At 40.5% G+C, this 18,897-nt stretch overlaps 1 protein-coding gene across 1 annotated transcript; it reads right to left on the bottom strand.

Moving 5' to 3' along the window:
• Nucleotides 1–1,833: 1,833 nt before the first annotated feature.
• Nucleotides 1,834–10,672, bottom strand: KLHL34 (kelch like family member 34). Its single transcript, XM_077480714.1, has one exon. It carries the CDS (start codon nt 10,072–10,074, stop codon nt 8,290–8,292), a length of 1,785 nt encoding a protein of 594 aa, XP_077336840.1. The 5' UTR covers nt 10,075–10,672; the 3' UTR covers nt 1,834–8,289.
• Between the last annotated feature and the right edge of the window lie 8,225 nt (nt 10,673–18,897).

The following is an 18,897-nucleotide window of genomic DNA, read 5'->3' as shown; positions in this document are numbered from 1 at the left end:
TCTCCCTTTCCTCTGAAGCCTGATCGGCTTTCAGATTGTGCTCCAGAGACTACTGACCGGTGGCGAGGAAGTGATTTGACACCTCCTCACCACCTGTTTAACCCCATTTTTTTTGGGGGGGGTTGTCGCACTTCCCTATTTGCATGCAGAATTAAAAATTGGGTACTAAGTGATGTCCCTCTTACCTAGAAAGTTGAAATGTTTACATTTTGTAGTGGGTTTTTATTTAATGGTTCCTCCCACTAAATGCTCTCTTAGTAATGAATTGAATAAGCACTCGCATTTTTATCTTTATAATCTTTATTCAAAAGCTGTACAATGTCTAGTTAGTGGGTGAGATAAGTACCCCAGTCAATGTTGTGACATCACAAATGGGAACTATTTGCTTCCTTGAAATACACTGCCACACAATCTTGTTTTAAATGTTGCTGCTTTGCATCATGTGAGCACAACTATTGTGATCAAATCACGAAACTGCACATGAAGTCATTTTTAAACATTCTTCTATCACTGTACAATGTCAAAAAGATGTGCATTTTTTAGCTTTTAGACATGAGCGTTAAGAGGGCCTGGAATTGGGATGCCCAGAACAGGTAAGCAAAGACTAAAGAACTAGTTACCAGTATTGGTCTCTATGCAGCTGAATTTTTACCCATACCATGCCTTGTTTTACACTGAGTATCTTTATGGAGGTGGCCATCTTGGTAGGTAGCGATAAATAGCGATTGCCTATCTCATTTCAAAGCCCCCTGGTGACTGGTGGGGGAATATTCAACAAGCACCAATAGAGGTTCACAAAGTAAAGGTCCACAGAATAAATGGAGCAAAAGCAGGAAGAAACATTCATATCAGATTCCTTTCCAGCAAGCAGATCAGTAGTAACATCCAAATCTCACGCTATATCTCATGGAGCTAGCAGGCACAGTGCCCTAGATGATCTCGCACTGCAGAGAAAACACGTTGCTATGCCAAGGCTGCCTTTAACAAACCAGGAAGTGTGCTTGAACGCTTTTAGATGTTCCCTATAAAATACCAAATCTTTTGAGTTAAAGCGGAGCTCCATTCAAAAGGGGAAGTTCCACTTTAACCACTGCCTATAGCAGATTGATGGCCGGGCTGTGGTTCTGTTATCCTGACTGGATGTCATATGCCATCCAACAGGATAACATGCTCATCAGCTGCCAATCAGTGCCCATCTGCTACCAGTCAGTGCCCCATCAGGAATACTGGTCAGTGCCCACCACAGTGCCAATCGGTGCCCAGCAGTAACACCAGTCAGCACCTCATCAGTGCTGCCCATCAGCAGCGCAGGCCGCTCGTGCACGGGACAACGTCAATAGACGTAGTCCTGGCAAAGGAGGTCCGCGCTGTAGCCGTCATAGTGGTTAAGGAGATAAATCCTTCCGGTGCCGAAGTGGTTAATAAACACAAAAACGACTGGAGTGCCACTGTTTTTATTACAGTTTGTGCTTTTCTGTCCCAGCAACATCCTCTCACCCTATTACTTGCTCGGATTTAAAAGGAACAAGAAGTAAGGACAAGTCCCCCAATTGGGACTACTAACAGAAATACATTTCTTCTACATTCTATTCAAAGTTAAAAATGAATGTTTTACTAGAGTTGGGCTAGAACTAATGCCAAATTCACTGATCGTTTGTCAATCTCTGCATAAAAAGCTTAGAGTGGAGGTTTAGGCAAAAACTAACTAACTCTAATCCTACTCTATGCCACATTCTAAAACGAATCTATATAGTCCTGTAAAGCACAAATCTCTGTACTTAGTTGTGTTAAAATTAATAGCAGTGTATTTAAAAAAGTGAGTAAAGCTCAAAATCCTTGGAATAGCTTTTATTTCCATACACGCAAATGCATTGGGAACACTGTACAGTCTATTCCAAATCAAAGTATGAAGAAAAATGTTTCAAATTTGTTATTACTTTACAGAAAGCGAAGAATGAATATTAAGCTTTTCCACAAAAAATAGCAGTGTCTGCATTTTACTTTACAAACTCAAACATTTACTATATAAAATGAAAAATGCTCGAAGATTTAGCTTTTCTGTGAATCACTGAACTTATATTTGCGTGTATAACTATTGTTTATGAGAACTGCTTCACATCTGTGTTGCATGGAATTGACCAACTTCTGGCACCTGTGAACACGTATTCCAGCCCATGACGATTGCATTCTACAATTCCTCTGCATTTCTTGGTCTTACCTCAAACCGCATTTTTGATATCACGTCACAAGTTTTCTATTGGAATAAGGTCTGAGGATTGGACTGGCCACTACGTAACATTAATCTGGTGTGTTCGGGGTCGTTGTCTTGTTTAAACACCCTTTTCAACGACATTTCCTCTTCGGCATAAGGCAACCTCTTCAAGTATTTGGATGTATTCAAACTGAGCCATAATCCCTGCTGGTATGTAATAAACAGGCCCAATACCATAGTATGAGAAACATCCCCATATCATGATGCTTGCACCACCATGCTTCACTGTCTTCACAGTGTACTGTGGCTTGAATTCAGTGTTTGGGGGTCATCTGACAAACTGTCTGCAGCTCCTAGACCCAAAGAGAACAATCTTGTTTTCATCAGTCCACAAAATGTTGCGCCATTTCTCTTTAGGCTAGTCAATGCGTTCTTTGGCAAATTATAACCTCTTCAGCATGCCATTTTATCAACAATGGGACTTTGTGGGGGCTTCTTGCTGATAGCTTGGCTTCACATCTTCCAGTTGATACAGTAATCACAGGTAACGTTAGACCTTCTTTCCTCACCCTGGTGCTGATCATTGGCTAAGTCTTTGCCATTTTGGCTATTCTTCGATCTACTGGAATGGTAGTTTTGCATTTTCTTCCATGTCTTTCTGGTTTTGGTTGCCATTTGAGATAATTTTAGCTCAGCAGCCTATCAGTTTCTGCACATCTTTATATGCTGTTCCCTCTCCAATCAACTTTTTAATCAAAGTACGCTGTTCTTCTGAACAATGTCTTGAACAACCCATTTTACTCAGATTTTCAGAGCGAAATGCACAATGCGCAGCATGTACAACATTTGCTGTCTTTATTCTTAAATAAGAGCCGCCTGTTTGACACCTGTTTTTTCACAGACTGAATGACCTCACTAATTAAACGCCACACTATTATTTTGAACATGCCCCTTTCGATTAATGATTCAATTACACAGAATCAGCAGCACACGTCATGACTGTTGGCACTGTCAGTTTTCTATTACTCTACTAGACCTACTAATAAATTATTTTCCATGTATAAATATAATATATACCAAAAATAGTCATTGTGTTAGTGATGTTGTACTGCTATTATTTTGAACACAACTGTACCTGTTCTGTGGCCACTCCAGTCCGGTCCCATGCTGAGCTGTCAGTGCCAGCTTCACTGTGTAGGCATGTGCAGGAGAGGCAGCCAACAGCAGAAGCCCCATAGTAAGTCTATGGGTAATGTCACTTCCCAGGCATCTCCTAGATGTTCTCTCCTGTACACAGCATCCGCTGCTGGAGATCAGACTGGATCGGCTGCAGAACAGGTAAGTACAGCGATTTTTGTTTTACATAGCTATATAGATTAGTCTTAGAATATAGCATAGAGTAGGATTAGAGTTAGTTTGTTTTTGCCTAAACTTTCACTTTAAGTTCACCTTTTGCAAAAAATAAATGCACATATATTTGCAGAAAAAAATTGCATTTTTTTTTTTTTTTTTTTGTGGACGTGAGCATTGCACTTACAGTCAGTGGAGCATGGGTGCAATGTCAGGCTTCTGCAGACACTTCCTCCAGCTCTTTGCCTATTTCAATTAGAGAGCTGCAGGATGTATTAATAGGCTACAAGTGTGATGGTTACTGGGCATGTGTTCTAATGAAAACTACATGTCCATCTGCCATGGTGGCTAACTCTGTGAATAAATGATGTGGCTGTGTAGGCCACCGTCACCCCCAAAATGATTGTTTGAAGATAGGAAGGGGCGCTTTGCACCATATTACATGCTACACCCTAAGTATGAGTGGGTAACATGGTCCTAATGGTGAACTTGGCCTTTAATGTTCCTACAAGTTTCATACATTAGGGTCAGTTGGGGTTGAAGCCAACGAAGCCAACTAACCTACCGATATGTTTTTGAGTTATAGAAGTAAACTAGAGCACTCCATGCAGTCTACCCATATCTGCTCTATATAATATATTTTCCCAGTCATGTGCACATTTTTTCCAGACAGTTTCACAAAGATAATACCAAAATATTCCTACACTATGGAAAAATAAACATGCCTGGATATGACTGCAAACCGGAGATAAGAAAATGCAATGATGTCTGCTACTTTGTATAGTAATGTTGGTTAATCAGATTGTTCTGCAAGCCTGTCGGGACTATACGGTGTGGAAGCTCCTGACCTGCCCCTTTCCATTACGTACTCTATTTTCTATTGCCTTTATATTTTTATCATTAGTTCTGCCTTTCAATCTTTTGCATATGCTATGAAGCTGCAGACACTTTAGTGATGTTGATAGAGGGGACATATCAGTCTATGGGATGTCTGTCTGCATTGGCACATGTAGAATTTTGCTGCAGCATTTATAATATAGCTTGCTACCACTGCTGTTCATAGAATTGTATTAACACTCTAAGTAAGATGGTCAGTTTTATTTCCCCAGTGAATTACTGACACATTTATTCTATAGCAAAACCAAAAGTAACAACTGCTAGGTGTGTTCTTTAATAGAAAATCTGTAGAGTACATTTTAAGGACAGCATTGAGGATAATGGTATATTTTATTTTAACTAGAAGTCTGAATATGCAAGACACCCAATAGTGATCTTTTTAAATTTCAGTTACTCTGCAAAATTATTAATTTATTCAGCTCATGCTGGACTAACATTAAAGCAATAGCATTAACTCTTTGGTGTGTATTTATTAAAAATTTCTAGAGATATTAATTCTGCGAAACTGTGTGTACATGCATTCTGTGCAAATGGGGGTAAAAAAGAATATTAGTCTATTTTCTCTCCAAATTGAATGTTTTTTGCTCATACAAAATAGAGTGAATCGGGACAATCCTACATTTGGGTCACTAGAGGCAGCTAATGATCATAGAAAATAAGTATTTATTTCCTACTATCTTCAGCTCCAGCTAGTGGCCATAATGTGGTATCTCCTGATTCATTCTACTCCTTATGAATGAAAAACATTTGGCCGGGAGAGAAAATAGCCTAATAACATTCCTTTTTTGTGCTGATTCGCACAGAACAAATGCACATTCAATTTCACAGGACCCACAGCTCTTTTTATGAATACAAAACCCTTAGTGTTTCTGCAGTTTCTTTCTATTATGTAATGGCTGTCTAGATTGACACTGTTCCATGCTTTTTTTACAGTTGTAATGCATATGCATAGATGTAAATGGGACCATATAATTTCCCTCAACGTTTCACTCTAATCTGCAATGCATAGCTGCGAACCAGCCACCTAGGGAAAAAAAAAGGATTTCTACTTTACTTTTTAAATCTTCATGTCCTTAGTCTTTATTTTTCATTTTTATTTTAACTTTCTGCCTCTAATTCATGTTGTCAGGTGTGCACTGCCTTCCCCAGGAGGGCAGTTAGAAGAGAAAGTACAATCACATCTGTCAGTAAAGGAAATTAATCAAAGTACTCCAGGCTGCAGCAACTTTCCTTATTAATTAAATAGTAACAGGGGGTGACCTCTGACATGTTCCACACTGAAAAGCACTTTTGCAGCACAAAGCATTTCAGAGGTGACCCCTGCTACTATTCAATACATGAAAATGGCTGTTGCAGTTCAGATTGCATTAATTCACATTCTTACCTGACTAATTTGCTGGGGTGCAATTAGTCAAACCAGCACCCCAAGCCCATTAAGAGATGCCCACCTTGAGTGGTATACGTATCTTTTTGTGCAATTTCAGTAGATAGGATGTAGGCCTGTTCATACTCTTTGCCTTATACCTGGAGTTTCTCATGACCTGTGGGAGGCCAACATCTCCTGAATTAGACCCACCTGTGCAGTACTGGACCAATGGGACACTATTGATTAGGGATGATAAAAATAAAATGGATATGGTCTAGTAGCAGCAATGGAAGCTGTGGAAGACCAAGATGGTAACAGGGCAGGGAAAGTAAGAACTGAACAAAGAGGTACATTAGTTGATGCAAAAATCATTTGCACACTGTACAGACTGAGTCCGACCTTCTAGTTTCATACACAGACTTGAGTGAAATAGTGTCACATTATCTGTACTAATGGATGGCATTTCTGTCTCAGCTTGACTCTACATACTTCATTGACTGTAAGCATATTAGTATACTTAGTGAGCATTACAAGATACTATCTATACTTATCACAGTAGTAAACATGCCAAAATATAGTTCGACCCCATATACCAGGGATATGCAATTAACGGACCTCCAGCTGTCGCAGAACTACAAATCACATGAGGCATAGCAAGACTGACAGCCACAAGCATGACACCCAGAGGCCGAGGCATGATGGGAGTTGTAGTTTTGCAACAGCTGGAGGTCCGCTAATTGCATATCCATGCCATATACACATGAGCACATTCGCCACATTTGATTCTGTTTAAAAGGGCTACAGGACATACATGTCATCCACAGGCTGCTTGTAATGAGACCTCCATGATATTCAGATTATTTTAGTTGGCTGCCACCTGCATACATTGACTGCATGCCAAACGCATCCTAAATAATCAATGAATTATTGGGAGATTTACTGCTAATGTAATGCAAACAATGTAAAAGCTATTACAAGAATAAACTTATATGATGTCCGATCCTCATCACAACCATTCTACAGGTGAGTGCAGCACCCCCAGCACAAATAAAGGCAAACTCACTTAACTCAAAGAGGACACCTGGCCATAACACTTACTGTACCTATATGGCTAAAAGTTTGTGTGGACACATCTACCTATTGAGTTTACATGTTTTTAGTAATGAGTACTATTAATGCAATAGCATACAAAGGGCTCAATTCAAAAGGCTAAAAGACCAGGATAAAGGTACTTACTTTAAAAATAGTGACAGTTCTCAACAGCTGAGTCCAATAACTTTTGAAAATTAGTCACATACCTAATATCACTAACCTTGTGAACTGAGCCTACAAACATTTTGGAAAATTGTGTGTTTCCAACCTTGTGACAATAGTTTGGGGAAGTCTCTTTGTCCGTTCTAGCATGACTGTGCCCTGTGCTCCATAAAGACAGGATTTGACAAATTTGATGTGGTGGAACTTGATTATCCTGCAGAGAGCCCTGGCCGCAACCACATTGAACACTTTTGGGATAAGTTGGAAGGCAGATCGTGAGTATGCTGACTCTTCTTTAAAAGGGGATACAGAAAGGTTCCAAAACGTCAGCCCGTGATACCTTTATGTGAATAAAGGACAATATTATCACTATACCAAGGTATGCTGGTAAAGATTCCTATCCTCTACATGAACTGTGGGCAAGCCTGTAAGGAGTGTGACAGATACAATAAAACTTCTCTGTAGATTGTGAGCTAAGACTTCCAATGTCTAATCCCACAAGACACATTACAAAATTGTCTGCAAAGCCTTTCTGAAACAGCTAATACCCATGTAATAGGATGTCCAACAAGCTTTTATACTGTAGGTGTGATGCTCAGGCATCCGTAAACTTTTTGCCATGTGTATTTGCATTTGTTATTGATATCAGTGACCATAATTAAGTAAATCTTTAATATAACATTAAAGTGAAACAAAAGAATGCCATTAAATACCATCATATGGAATCATAAAGGTTATGTCCCTTGATGCTAAATGTGCCAGAAAAATATTAGATATTCCTTGAATGCAATAAGATGTAACTTTACTCTTCCTCTTTTTCAGGAGCTATAGCAAGACCAGTTAAATTTACATCTCTTGAACTATGAATACCAGGGTGCACAATTCCGGCCCTCCAGGGATGTTGCAACACAATGGCTTTGCTTAGTCAGTTACACCTTGCTACATTCATGGCTGTCTGCTGATTAGAGAAATTCTAACATTGAATAAACATAACCTCCTGTGGAGACTGAAGTTGTGCTTTTACTTGTGCATATGGTCAACCGCCAATTGGACAACCATGTATAAAAAAATATATATATATATTAGCTACTAAATGTATTTTTCCACCATCATATTTGTAAATTACTGCCTTTTTAACTGCACATTCATTACCATCTATGAGTCATTGTTTGTATGCTACTCTGAACCTGCAAAAGGAAAAATGTTCCCCTCACTTCATCTGTGAATGCACTTTGCCATTTATGTCATTGGCTTCATTTATATCTGACATCTGGAGAATTTCACATTTTAGTCCACAAAATGGAAAAGCCAGACTGCAAATCTCTTCCCAGCAATCATTTTCTGCATCATACCCAACAATGTTATGTGTTGCAACCTCCCGAGAATCCTGCCATTTTTTGCCACCTAGAAAAAGCACAGTTTGCTCCACCACCACTAAACCATAGCAAAACCGGTCGAAGGTCATTGGTCTCAAACGAGTCCATTGATTGTGCATTGGATCATATCTTTCTATATCAGAAAATGGTTCATAAATTCCCAAGAATGTGAATATTGCATCCTTTACAGTGGCCATCTGGTGACCAAACCTTGCAATTGTCATAGGTGCTTGTTTTTTCCACTGTCCTTCCAGTCTATTAAAAGAATACACATCCTTAGAGCTGTTGACTCGGCCATCAAATTTGCCTCCTGAGATATAAATGATGTTATTATGCACTGCATTTGCTTGACCATGTATTTTGCAAGGCAAGTCTTTAGATCTTGTCCAAGCATCTCTGTTTATGTCATAGACTTCTACTGATGAATATGTGACTTGTTGATTGCCCCTTCCACCAATAACAAAGATGTGATTGTCTACAACACAACAGGAAAACTGTGCTCTTTGTTCCAACATGGAGCTGACTTGGATCCACTGATTGAACCTTGGGTCAAAGCGGTAGACAGCATTTGTAGCCAATAAACAAGTGCTGCTTGAGCTGCTCTTTGTACTCTCAGTAGTTTCTCCTCCAATCACATAGAGGAAGTTACCAATCACACAAGTGCAGTGATGCTGAACTTTCACTTTTAGATTTGTTACCATTCTCCACTTATGAGAGTAGACATCAAATCCTAGAACATTCTCAACTAATTCCCCATTGGCTGTTCCTCCAACAAGAAGTATCCATCCCTTTTGGTTCCGCAGAGTGCTGTATTTATCTTGTAAAATAGGTTGCTTTGAGGGGAAGGAATGATAGTTTATTGCTTTTATGATTAGATTTTTGATAGATGATGTTAAAGGAACCTCTGATTGTTTGTAAAGTTTCCTGAGGGTATCCAGTGACAACAGACCAAATCTGACATTTTCAAAAAACACTTTAGCATGTAGAAGTCTGGTTCTATCATATTGTAACCACTTAAGAACTAAATGTAATAAACATTGTTCATTGACTTTAGGGATATTATCTGATTTAATTAAGTTTATCATTGACTTTACATTTAATTCCACCAATTCTGTTCCTTCTATATCTTCTTGTAACAGATTCCATAAATTATTTTTGATAAACTGTTCTGCTTCTTCTAAAGCATCTACAAGGTAATATTTTAAAGCAATATTGGCAGCAAAGCAACAGTTTTTCAAGTCACAGCTATTGATTAGGAACTTACTACACAACGGTATTGCATCTACCACTTGCAGATAATTTGCAGCTTCCAAAGTATCTTCCAAAGTATTCAAGGAAAGAGATAGCCATGATGTGTATATGAAATCCAGAATGTTTTGTAGACCTGCTGCTGTAATAACTTTTAGGTGAATAACGGAGGCTCTGGACTCTTTTGTGTAATCTTTAAACATTGCGTTGAAGTAGTCACTAGAGCAAGCCAGCAATGACTTATGTGCAGGGAACTCATGGCCATCTACAACTAAAGAAACATCACACAAGTGTCTGTGAGATCGGAGCACCTGATACTGAGTAAACACCAAGCCACGATGAGACTTGCAGAAAGCCAAGAAATAACTCATGATGCATAATGATTACAAATAAACTAAAAATATGAGCAACAGTTACTCACTGTATGTAGATAGTACTAGAAAGTCCCAAAGCAGTTTAAAACGTTTCTCAACCGTGCTATACCGTTGTCATTTTTCCAGTGAAGTACATCAAGTGTTTTTATGCTTGATCTGCTATAAAGTCTCCTTTTGTAGGTATCTTCTGGGCTCCCCCTGTGGTGTACAGTCCTTAATTATCCATAAAGCAACTTTCCTTTCCCCCTTAAGGCAGAGGTCTTGTAACACAGACATCATGGTCTGACAACTACTTCACGCTCGCACCATCGGATAAAATCAAAGCAGCTTCTGTTTGTAAAAACCTTTGCAGAGGACGCTTTGTCACTACCATTGAAAGCATTTGTTTAAAGATCAAATCAACAGCCGCGGATTAGAGCTGGACTTACCAAATTTAGAAGACTATAGTAAATATCCTGTTTAGTCGCTGCTATAGTTTGGCAAGTGTATCTCAGGTCTTGTGTGAATGATATCATCATAGCTCACAGATACAGAAATAGAATACAAACACAAGACCGTGTTGCATAGTTTTCCAAGATCAGAGTTGGAGCTTGAAGGCGACAGACTTATTTCTGCAATGAAGCCAGCAGTTAATTTGCATGATGTATTCTAAATTGATTTTTGTTAACAGTGCATGCCTGTTTCAAAAACCTATGCAATTTCATGATCAAAATAAATTAATTGGTTGTTTTAGCATGCTAGCATAGTACTTTGTAAAACCAATACTGTGCTATATACTAATGTTATTTTAAAACTCAATTCAACTTTAATTAAGTTTGCTATCCATGTGGTAGCAGTGGTCTCTCTACAGAGGTCTGGCTTACCCCCTGCTGAAAACAATATACCATACAGGATGGGACTTTAGAGGTGCTGAAAACCCACTCTCAGAATAAAAGTCAATACATTGTTAAAGGTGTTAAAAGTATTTATTGAAAAATAGTAAAAAAAGACACAATAGACATACTAGGGGTCTAACCCCTTAAAAACACAGTGGTTGTTCCTACACATAATATCAAAACCATAACAAACACCCCTGAAGGTAGAGTTTCCTTCCCGCATATAAAGTTAATGTTTATAGTAAGTAATGATAGTGAACTATAATTCCAATATAAGTTACAGCAGGGAATGATAACTTGCTCTGTACCGACGCGCTTTGCCTTTAGTGGCTTCATCAAAGGGTTCAGGGGACATGTGTGGTTTGGAACAACTGAAAAAACAAAAATATATACCGTATTTATCGGCGTATAACACGCGCAGGCGTATAACACGCACCCCAAGTTTAGGACGGAATTTTAAGGAAAAAAACTTTTAGGAGGGAAGTTTAAGGGGAAAAAAAAAACTTACATTTATATGCCCATCAGTGTCATCTGCAGCCTTGTCCACCATTGCAGCCTTATGCAGCCTTGTCCACCATTGCAGCCTTATGCAGCCTTGTCCACCATTGCAGTCTTGTCCCCCATTGCAGCCTTATGCAGTCTTGTCCCTCATTGCAGCCTTATGCAGTCTTGTCCCCCATTGCAGCTGTGTCCATTTTATTTGCTATTTGTATTTTATTTTTTAAAAATGCCGCTGCCGAGATACAGAGCCGGATGTGTATCTCGGCAGCGTGCGGTAGTTCTCGGCGGGCCGCCGAGAAGAGCCGAAGGCGGCTGAAAGCTGCCGAGAATGGCCGAAAGCTGCAGAGAAGAGCCGAAGGTGGCCGAAAGCTGCCGATAATGGCCGAAAGTCGCCTTGAAGAGCCGAAGGCAGCTGAAAGCCGCCCAGATGCTCAGAATTTCGGGGGATCGGCGTATAACACACACCCACGATTTTCCCCTGATTTTAAGGGGAAAAAAGTGCGTGTTATACGCCGATAAATACGGTACATAATATACATTCCATAAACAAAGAGCATTTCTAATTTGCTTTATTATGAGAAGAATATTAATTTTGGGACTTTAAATGAGGCAGGAACCAAAGGGGTAACTGCCTCCATCCCTATCATTGATTAAAATTGAGAGCAAGTGGTGGGACGTTGTATGAAGCACACAGCAGCACAAAAGGAAGTTCAGTGACTGGGAAATACTGTTTATTCATGTTGTATGGATATATTGTCTGTTCTATAACTGTTTCAATGATTGCCGACTACTATGTAACTTATGTTGTAAATGATCAAATGCTTTTGGAGGTTATATACCCATTTCGTTGTATGTTAGATTATACAACATGAATAAATAGTATTTCCCAGTCACTTGACTTCCTTTTGTGCTGCTGTGTGCTTCATATAAAGTCCCACCACATGCTCTCAATTTTAATTTACTTTATTGATTGTCCACTGACTTACAGTTTATCTAGAAACAGAACATTTAGCGATTTCAAGAAAGGTGCATGTACCCCTCACTCCGACGCCGGTCAGAGATGCTGAAAAATGAAACAGACACGTGGGAAAGGTCAAAACCGGCCCTACCTCAGGGCTGCAGACACCAACCCCAAAAATCAGAAAGCAAACACCAGGAAGCATAGACAAGTTAGACCCCAATATGTCTAGTGTGTCTTTTTTACTATTTTTGTAATAAATACTTTTTACCTATAACAGTGTATTGGCCTTTTATTCTGAAAAGCACCTCTAAAGTCTCATCCTGTATGGTATATTGTTTTCAGTCTATTAAGGGATGTGGTGCTGACTTTCACAGCCATAATCATATTTTTCTATAAATTTTACACCCCTGCTGAATCAGGCTCATAGCACTGCAATCCTTGCCCCCTGCTGATTGAAGGGCTTTAGCTTTTGGACTTCTGTAGAAAGACCACCGCTTCCTACAAGGGTCCTTCTCTGCAGCATGCTGGCAGGGGACAGGCTTTTCTTCCCAGACTGAGACAAGGAACTGTGATTCAAATAAAAATTATGTTAAGATGTAATCTAAATCATAACTCTACATTTCTGGTATTTTTTTTTCTCTTTGATGTTGTTCTGATTTGAGCCTAACACACCAATATACAGTCAACATGAAAACTAAAGACTTAACAGACGACTTGCAGTAGGTATCTTGTCAGTAATACTAGGTAGCTTCATCGGAAACTAAAAAATAAAGAAATAGTTCATCATTTGATGTACTTCTTTTGGGTAGAATGTGAATTTTAGTACTTGGAGATTCTCAACGTACGCTTAATGCATTTCCTCTGCAGTAATCCTTCATACTTCCAACTTGTATCAGTGTGCTGTCATTTAATGCATTGCTTTGCCTAAAGAAGAAAACATGAAAAAGAAGAATAAAAGGTCTGTAGGGGAATAGCGATCAGATGAATAACTCCTACGTGTTGCAATCAATATTCATATATTACCACAGTCTAATATTCTCATTATAATATCAATGTTCTTCTATTGCAAATAAATATACTAACATCTTGCTACCTACATATTCCTGTTTTCTTCGTCATATTATTGGTATAGATGTTGATAGCAGCACATTTAAAAACACTTTCAACGTATTGCATTGCAGCAGATAAAACCTGTATATATGTTATTCACAGTGTATATAGCATTATAACACTCAGTGGCGGGACAAGGTCAATTAGTGCCCCCCCCCCCCACCCAGGCGCAAGAGTTGCCCCCATTATTGATGTCAGCGGACACATTAATAACCCCCAGAATTGGTGTTAGTGGACGCAATAATAACCCCCAGCACTGGTGACTGTGGATGCCATAATCATCCCCAACACAGATATCAAAGGACACATTAATAACGCCCAGCATTGATTTCAGTGACCGGATTAATAACCCCTAGGACAGGTGTCAGTATGTCAGTAATATTAACCCCCTCCCCCACATTAGTGGTCAGTGGCATTGAAATGTAACCCCTCCCATGACCACCAATGTGGGAGGAGGCGGTTAACTTTCACTGACATTACCACAAATACAAGGGAGTGGTGGGTTAAAATGTCACTGCCATGAAGACCAATGCAAGGTGGGGGGAATGGAGGGTTAACATTCACTGCCACTGACCACCAATGAAAGGGGTGTAGTCAGTGGCAGAGAAAGTTAAATCCCCATTCCCCACCTGCATTGGTGGTCATGGCAATATTAACTCCTCGATTCTAGACTGCTCCAGTCCCATTGTCCTACTTTCTGTGCTCTGGCCTTGTTCAGAGAGCAGGAGCAATGGCTTTAAATACCACCAGCATACTCGCTCCTGCTCAGCTCACATCTCCCTCTTCCAGGCAGTCAGTTGGGAGGGCTGGATCTCTGAATCTGGCTATCCCTATCCTGCCCACACAACAAACTGCATCAGGGTTGTCCTACACCAGACAGACAAAGCTGCTGGAGGAGTGTGGGGGGGGAGGTTCCAGTCCTGCTGCTAGAGGGAGGAGGGAGCAAAATCCTCCCTCCAGTAGCTATTGCAGCCTGCACTGTACTGTGAGTGATGGCAGCGTCACTCCTATCATTCAGGGAAAGCTGAGTGTTCACTGCTCTTAGTGCCTCTTATCTACATAGCGCCTCGGCCCCCAGGGCAAGTGACCCTTCTGCCCATCCTTGTCTCGGCCCTGATAACACTTAACCACTGTAAGTTTAGGACTAGTCTACTCAGGTATTTTTGGTTTGCTTTTGATTTCAATTCACTCCTTAAATTTAAATTGGATTTTTTGGAGCATAGTACTTTTATGCTAGCCATACAAGTAAGATGTAATCATTTGATCATATTACTGTTTTTTTTCTGATGCAGCTAAGAAACATTTACAGGCCTTGTCCCTTCTCGTGCCTGTGACTGTACATTGCAAGGAGAAGCAGATTATCGATGGGCTTAGTTCTATGTCACTCTGCTCTCTCTTCCTATCAGCATTTACCTTGTTAGAACATGAGCACTGAAGCCCAACTGACTCCCTGTGCTGCTTCTCCCTCTCCCATTGTGAGCTCTGCTGTACAGCTATTGCAAGAGGCTGAGACCAATTCGAATTCAGGTAATTATATTGTATGCAATAAAGAACCAGATTATGCCATGTATTCATGAATATAGACAAAATTATTTTATGAATACTTTTAGCCATTTCAAGACTTTGAGGCTGATTTACTAAAACTGGAAAGTGCAAAATCTGGTGCAGCTGTGCATAGAAGCCAATCCGCTTCTAATTTCAGCTTTAACCTTTTACACACAGTGGCATTCCATGCTGAATAGTTGAAGAAAAAAATGCAGAAACATGAGCTATTGTCAGGGAAACCTACATGCCAACACAATCAGTAAATCCAGAGATATAAGCAGTTATAGACAATTCCCTGTATATTATTATAAAGGATTTATATAGCTCCAACTGTTTGAGCAGAACTTTACAACATTTGGGCAGACAGTACAGTTACAATACAATCCAATATAGGAGGAATCAGAGGGCCTTGCTCGTTAGAGCTTACATGTCATCGTTAGTCCTGCCCCCTGCTGCTAATTGTCAGTAAGACTGAGTATTGTGTACCATTAGATGGAGCTCTAGACTTTCAGAGTTTGGAGGGAGCTCCAGTCTTTGAGCTATATTATTGCATTGTTCTCTCTCATGTTAGGCTATTTAACCCCTTCCCGCCGAGCATACTCGGCTTCCGGGGGTTATACCGGGATGATGCCCGCACCTGCAGGAATCATCCCGGTACCGTTTTTTACAGCGGACGATTGGCTATCCAGGCATAACAACCGAAGCGGCTAAAAGCCGCTCAGCTGTTATGTCGGAGGAGCGGGAGGGGATGTTCCCCCCTCCCGCCGCTGTTACCGGTGCTCCCGCTTGATTGGGAGCACCAAATCACGATCGGATGCCTCCGGCTGCTGGGAAGGAACTGGAATGATGCCGTAATTGGCATCATTCCAGTCTCCTAATAGTAAACACGGAAGCGACGTCATGACGTCACTTCCCATTTACTCGGCTGCCAATGGCACCGGTTTTAAAAAAAATACAATATTCAGAATCGCCGTTTTTGGCGATCTGAATACATTGAAGTGTAAAGGAGGGATGGGGGGTCTTTTAGACCCCCCATCCCTCCATAAAGAGTACCTGTCACCACCTATTACTCTCACAAGGGATGTGTACATTTCTTGTGACAGCAATAAAAGTGATCAAATTTTATTTATTTTTTTAAAACAATTTATACATTTTAAAATAAATAAAATAAAAAAATGTTTAAAGCACCCGCCGTCCCCGCGAGCTCGCAAAGCAAAGAAACCGCATATGGAAGTCGCGTCCGCATATGTTCAAATCACACATGTGAGGTATCACCGCCATCGTCAGAGCAAGAGCAATAATTCTAGCACTAGACCTCCTCTGTATCGCTAACCTGGTAACTGTAAAAAAAAAATTAAATTGTCGCCTATTGAGATTTTTAGGTACCATACTTTGTCATCATTCCATGAGTGCGTGCGATTATAAAGTGTGACATGTTTGGTATCTACATACTCGGCGTAACATTATCTTTCACATTATGCAAAAAAATTGGGCTAATTTTACTGTTTCTTTTTTTTAAATTCATGAAAGTGTCCCTTTCCCCAAAAAGTTGCGTTTAAAACATCGCTGCGCAAATACCATGTGACATAAAATATTGCAAAAATCGCCATTTTATTCTCTAGAGTCTCTGCTAAAATATATATATATATATATATATATATATATATATATATAATGTTTAGGGTTCTAAGTAATTTTCTAGCAAAAAATATGGATTTTAACTTGTAAACACCAAATGCCAAAAATAGGCTTAGTCATGAAAGGGTTAATGTCGTCTTCAGACATACTCTGCATGGGCAATAAAGGATGAACCCTCTTTGTGAGCCCTTAGAAAGGCCAAAGCACAGAGTTGCAGTACACACCACCAGATCTTCACCAGAACAAATTGCTAAGGGTGATACATTTACTGGAGAGTGCACCAGGTTGCAGACCTCAGGCCCCCCGTGCATATGGCAACTGGAAAGGAGAACGAAACCAGAACGTGGTACAAAGTTGAATGACTTATTCAGTCAGAATGGGCAGCAAACAAATGTAGTATTTGAATAAAAGCTGAATAAAAGCCGAAGTTCGGCAACCAGAGAAGTAGGAATGCAGGACAGCAGAGACTAAAATAAACTGGAGTGTTGGGATAGGATGTTAACCTATATCTTAAGGCAATGGCGGATGGCCTGAACACAGCTAAATAAATAGTTGATTAGCAAACTGGGAAGGGCCTGGCTGTGTAGCTGTCAGTGGGTGGAAATTCAGTAGTGTATTTAGGTTTTGTGCTGCCCTAGGCCTGATTAAACTTGTGTACCCCTAATTTAAATATGACCCACCCCTTCCTGTCAAGATCACATTCCTTGCTGTTTAAGACCTGCCCTGAAATTTTCAGGTGGGAACACTAGTTCTGAGGGCCTGGGGGGGGGCAATGGATTCCCTTAATTTGCATTTATTTCCTCTCACTTCCTGTTTGGCTATGGGGCAGGAAGTGAAGGGAAATCTCTGCAATGGGACAGGGATGGTAAAAAAATAAACTGACAAGGGTTATAACCCTCCATTACTCTATCCAAAATGAAAAAAAAGTCTTGCCTATAGTTCTACTTTAAGCATACATTTCTAATAATTTTATGGAGAGGACTAGAAGATATAACCATGCCAATAGTGCAGCAGAAAACATAGCACAGTGAGGAAGGTTTGTGGTCCAGGATGATAGGACAGTCAAAATTAGAAGCGGACCCCCCCCCACAGTTGCGAAATGCCGGCTGCCCACATACCAGAAGTAATGTGGCCGCTTTATGGGGGAGCTAGACTAATTTGCCTCTCAGCCCATTATGCCCCATAAGACTGGAGCTACACTAACAGTGTAGCGCAAGCCAGCTGGGACTCTTTCCGTGCTGCCCTAGGCCTGGGTTCTTTCAGCCTAGGCCAGGATACAGCGTTGGGTGGAATACCATGATGCCTATAACTCCTAGTCCTGGGGATCAGAGCAGTCACATGGTAGAAGAGATTACACAGGTTGCAGGTTGAAATGTGTTGCTGGTGACATTAATAATTCAAATCAATAAGAGAGGTTTTAAAGCCCATCTCCAAATTCTGACCTTTTTTCTGCCCCTCCACTCCTGAAATTGATAGAAAAAAGTTTGAAAGGCTCTGCCCACCCTCTCCATTTTACAGCGCTGTCCTATGTGTCATCCTCTATAGTGTCCCAGGTCAGAGCTTTTCTGGGCTGAATGATGTCCATTGTTATTGAACCTACTCCATGTAAGTCCAGTGCATCAAGTACCCATCATCTGACAGTATATCACCACGCTGTTGTGGGCTCATTTTACGTGGCACCATTCTAGGACCTGCCCACTGCTGGAGCAGAAAAAGGACAAAAAGGACCCATGGGGGAACCAGACACCCCTAATGGGGGTGTCGATCTTTAAATAGAATAGCAAGTGCTGTCCATCCGAGCTGACCCAGAGATCAGGGAATTGAGCCATGGCGCCCTAACTGAAAAGATCAGCATGTATGCTGATGACACACCTCTCTACATGCGGCTCTCCAAACAATTGAACGGTTCGGGACTTTCTCCGGGCTAAAGATCAACTGGGGGAAATCCCAAATTCTTCCACTTGACAGCTTCCCACCGACCGAATTTCAGGGCAGTTTGCCATTACAACGAGTCAGCATTATCAAGTACCTAGGGATATACGTATCCAGATCACCAACGGATTATATACATTTAAATTTAAGCCCTCTAATTTCCCACGTTAAATCCAAACTACGGGCCTGGGCCCGTCTACCACTGGGGGTTTGGGGCCGGGTAAACCTCATAAAAATGGTTCTGCTACCCAAGATCCT

This window comes from Lithobates pipiens, unplaced genomic scaffold (assembly GCF_037356315.1).
Source record: "Lithobates pipiens isolate NorthernLeopardFrog02 unplaced genomic scaffold, aLitPip1_a1.2 Scaffold_16, whole genome shotgun sequence".
NCBI lineage: Eukaryota > Metazoa > Chordata > Amphibia > Anura > Ranidae > Lithobates > Lithobates pipiens.
Note: the sequence above shows the minus strand (reverse complement) of the source record. Positions and strands in the feature narration are given on the sequence as shown.

Coding starts and splice junctions, on each gene's coding strand:
- KLHL34 (XM_077480714.1), bottom strand. CDS start 10,074: ATGAGTTATTTCTTGGCTTTCTGCAAGTCTCATCGTGGCTTGGTGTTT.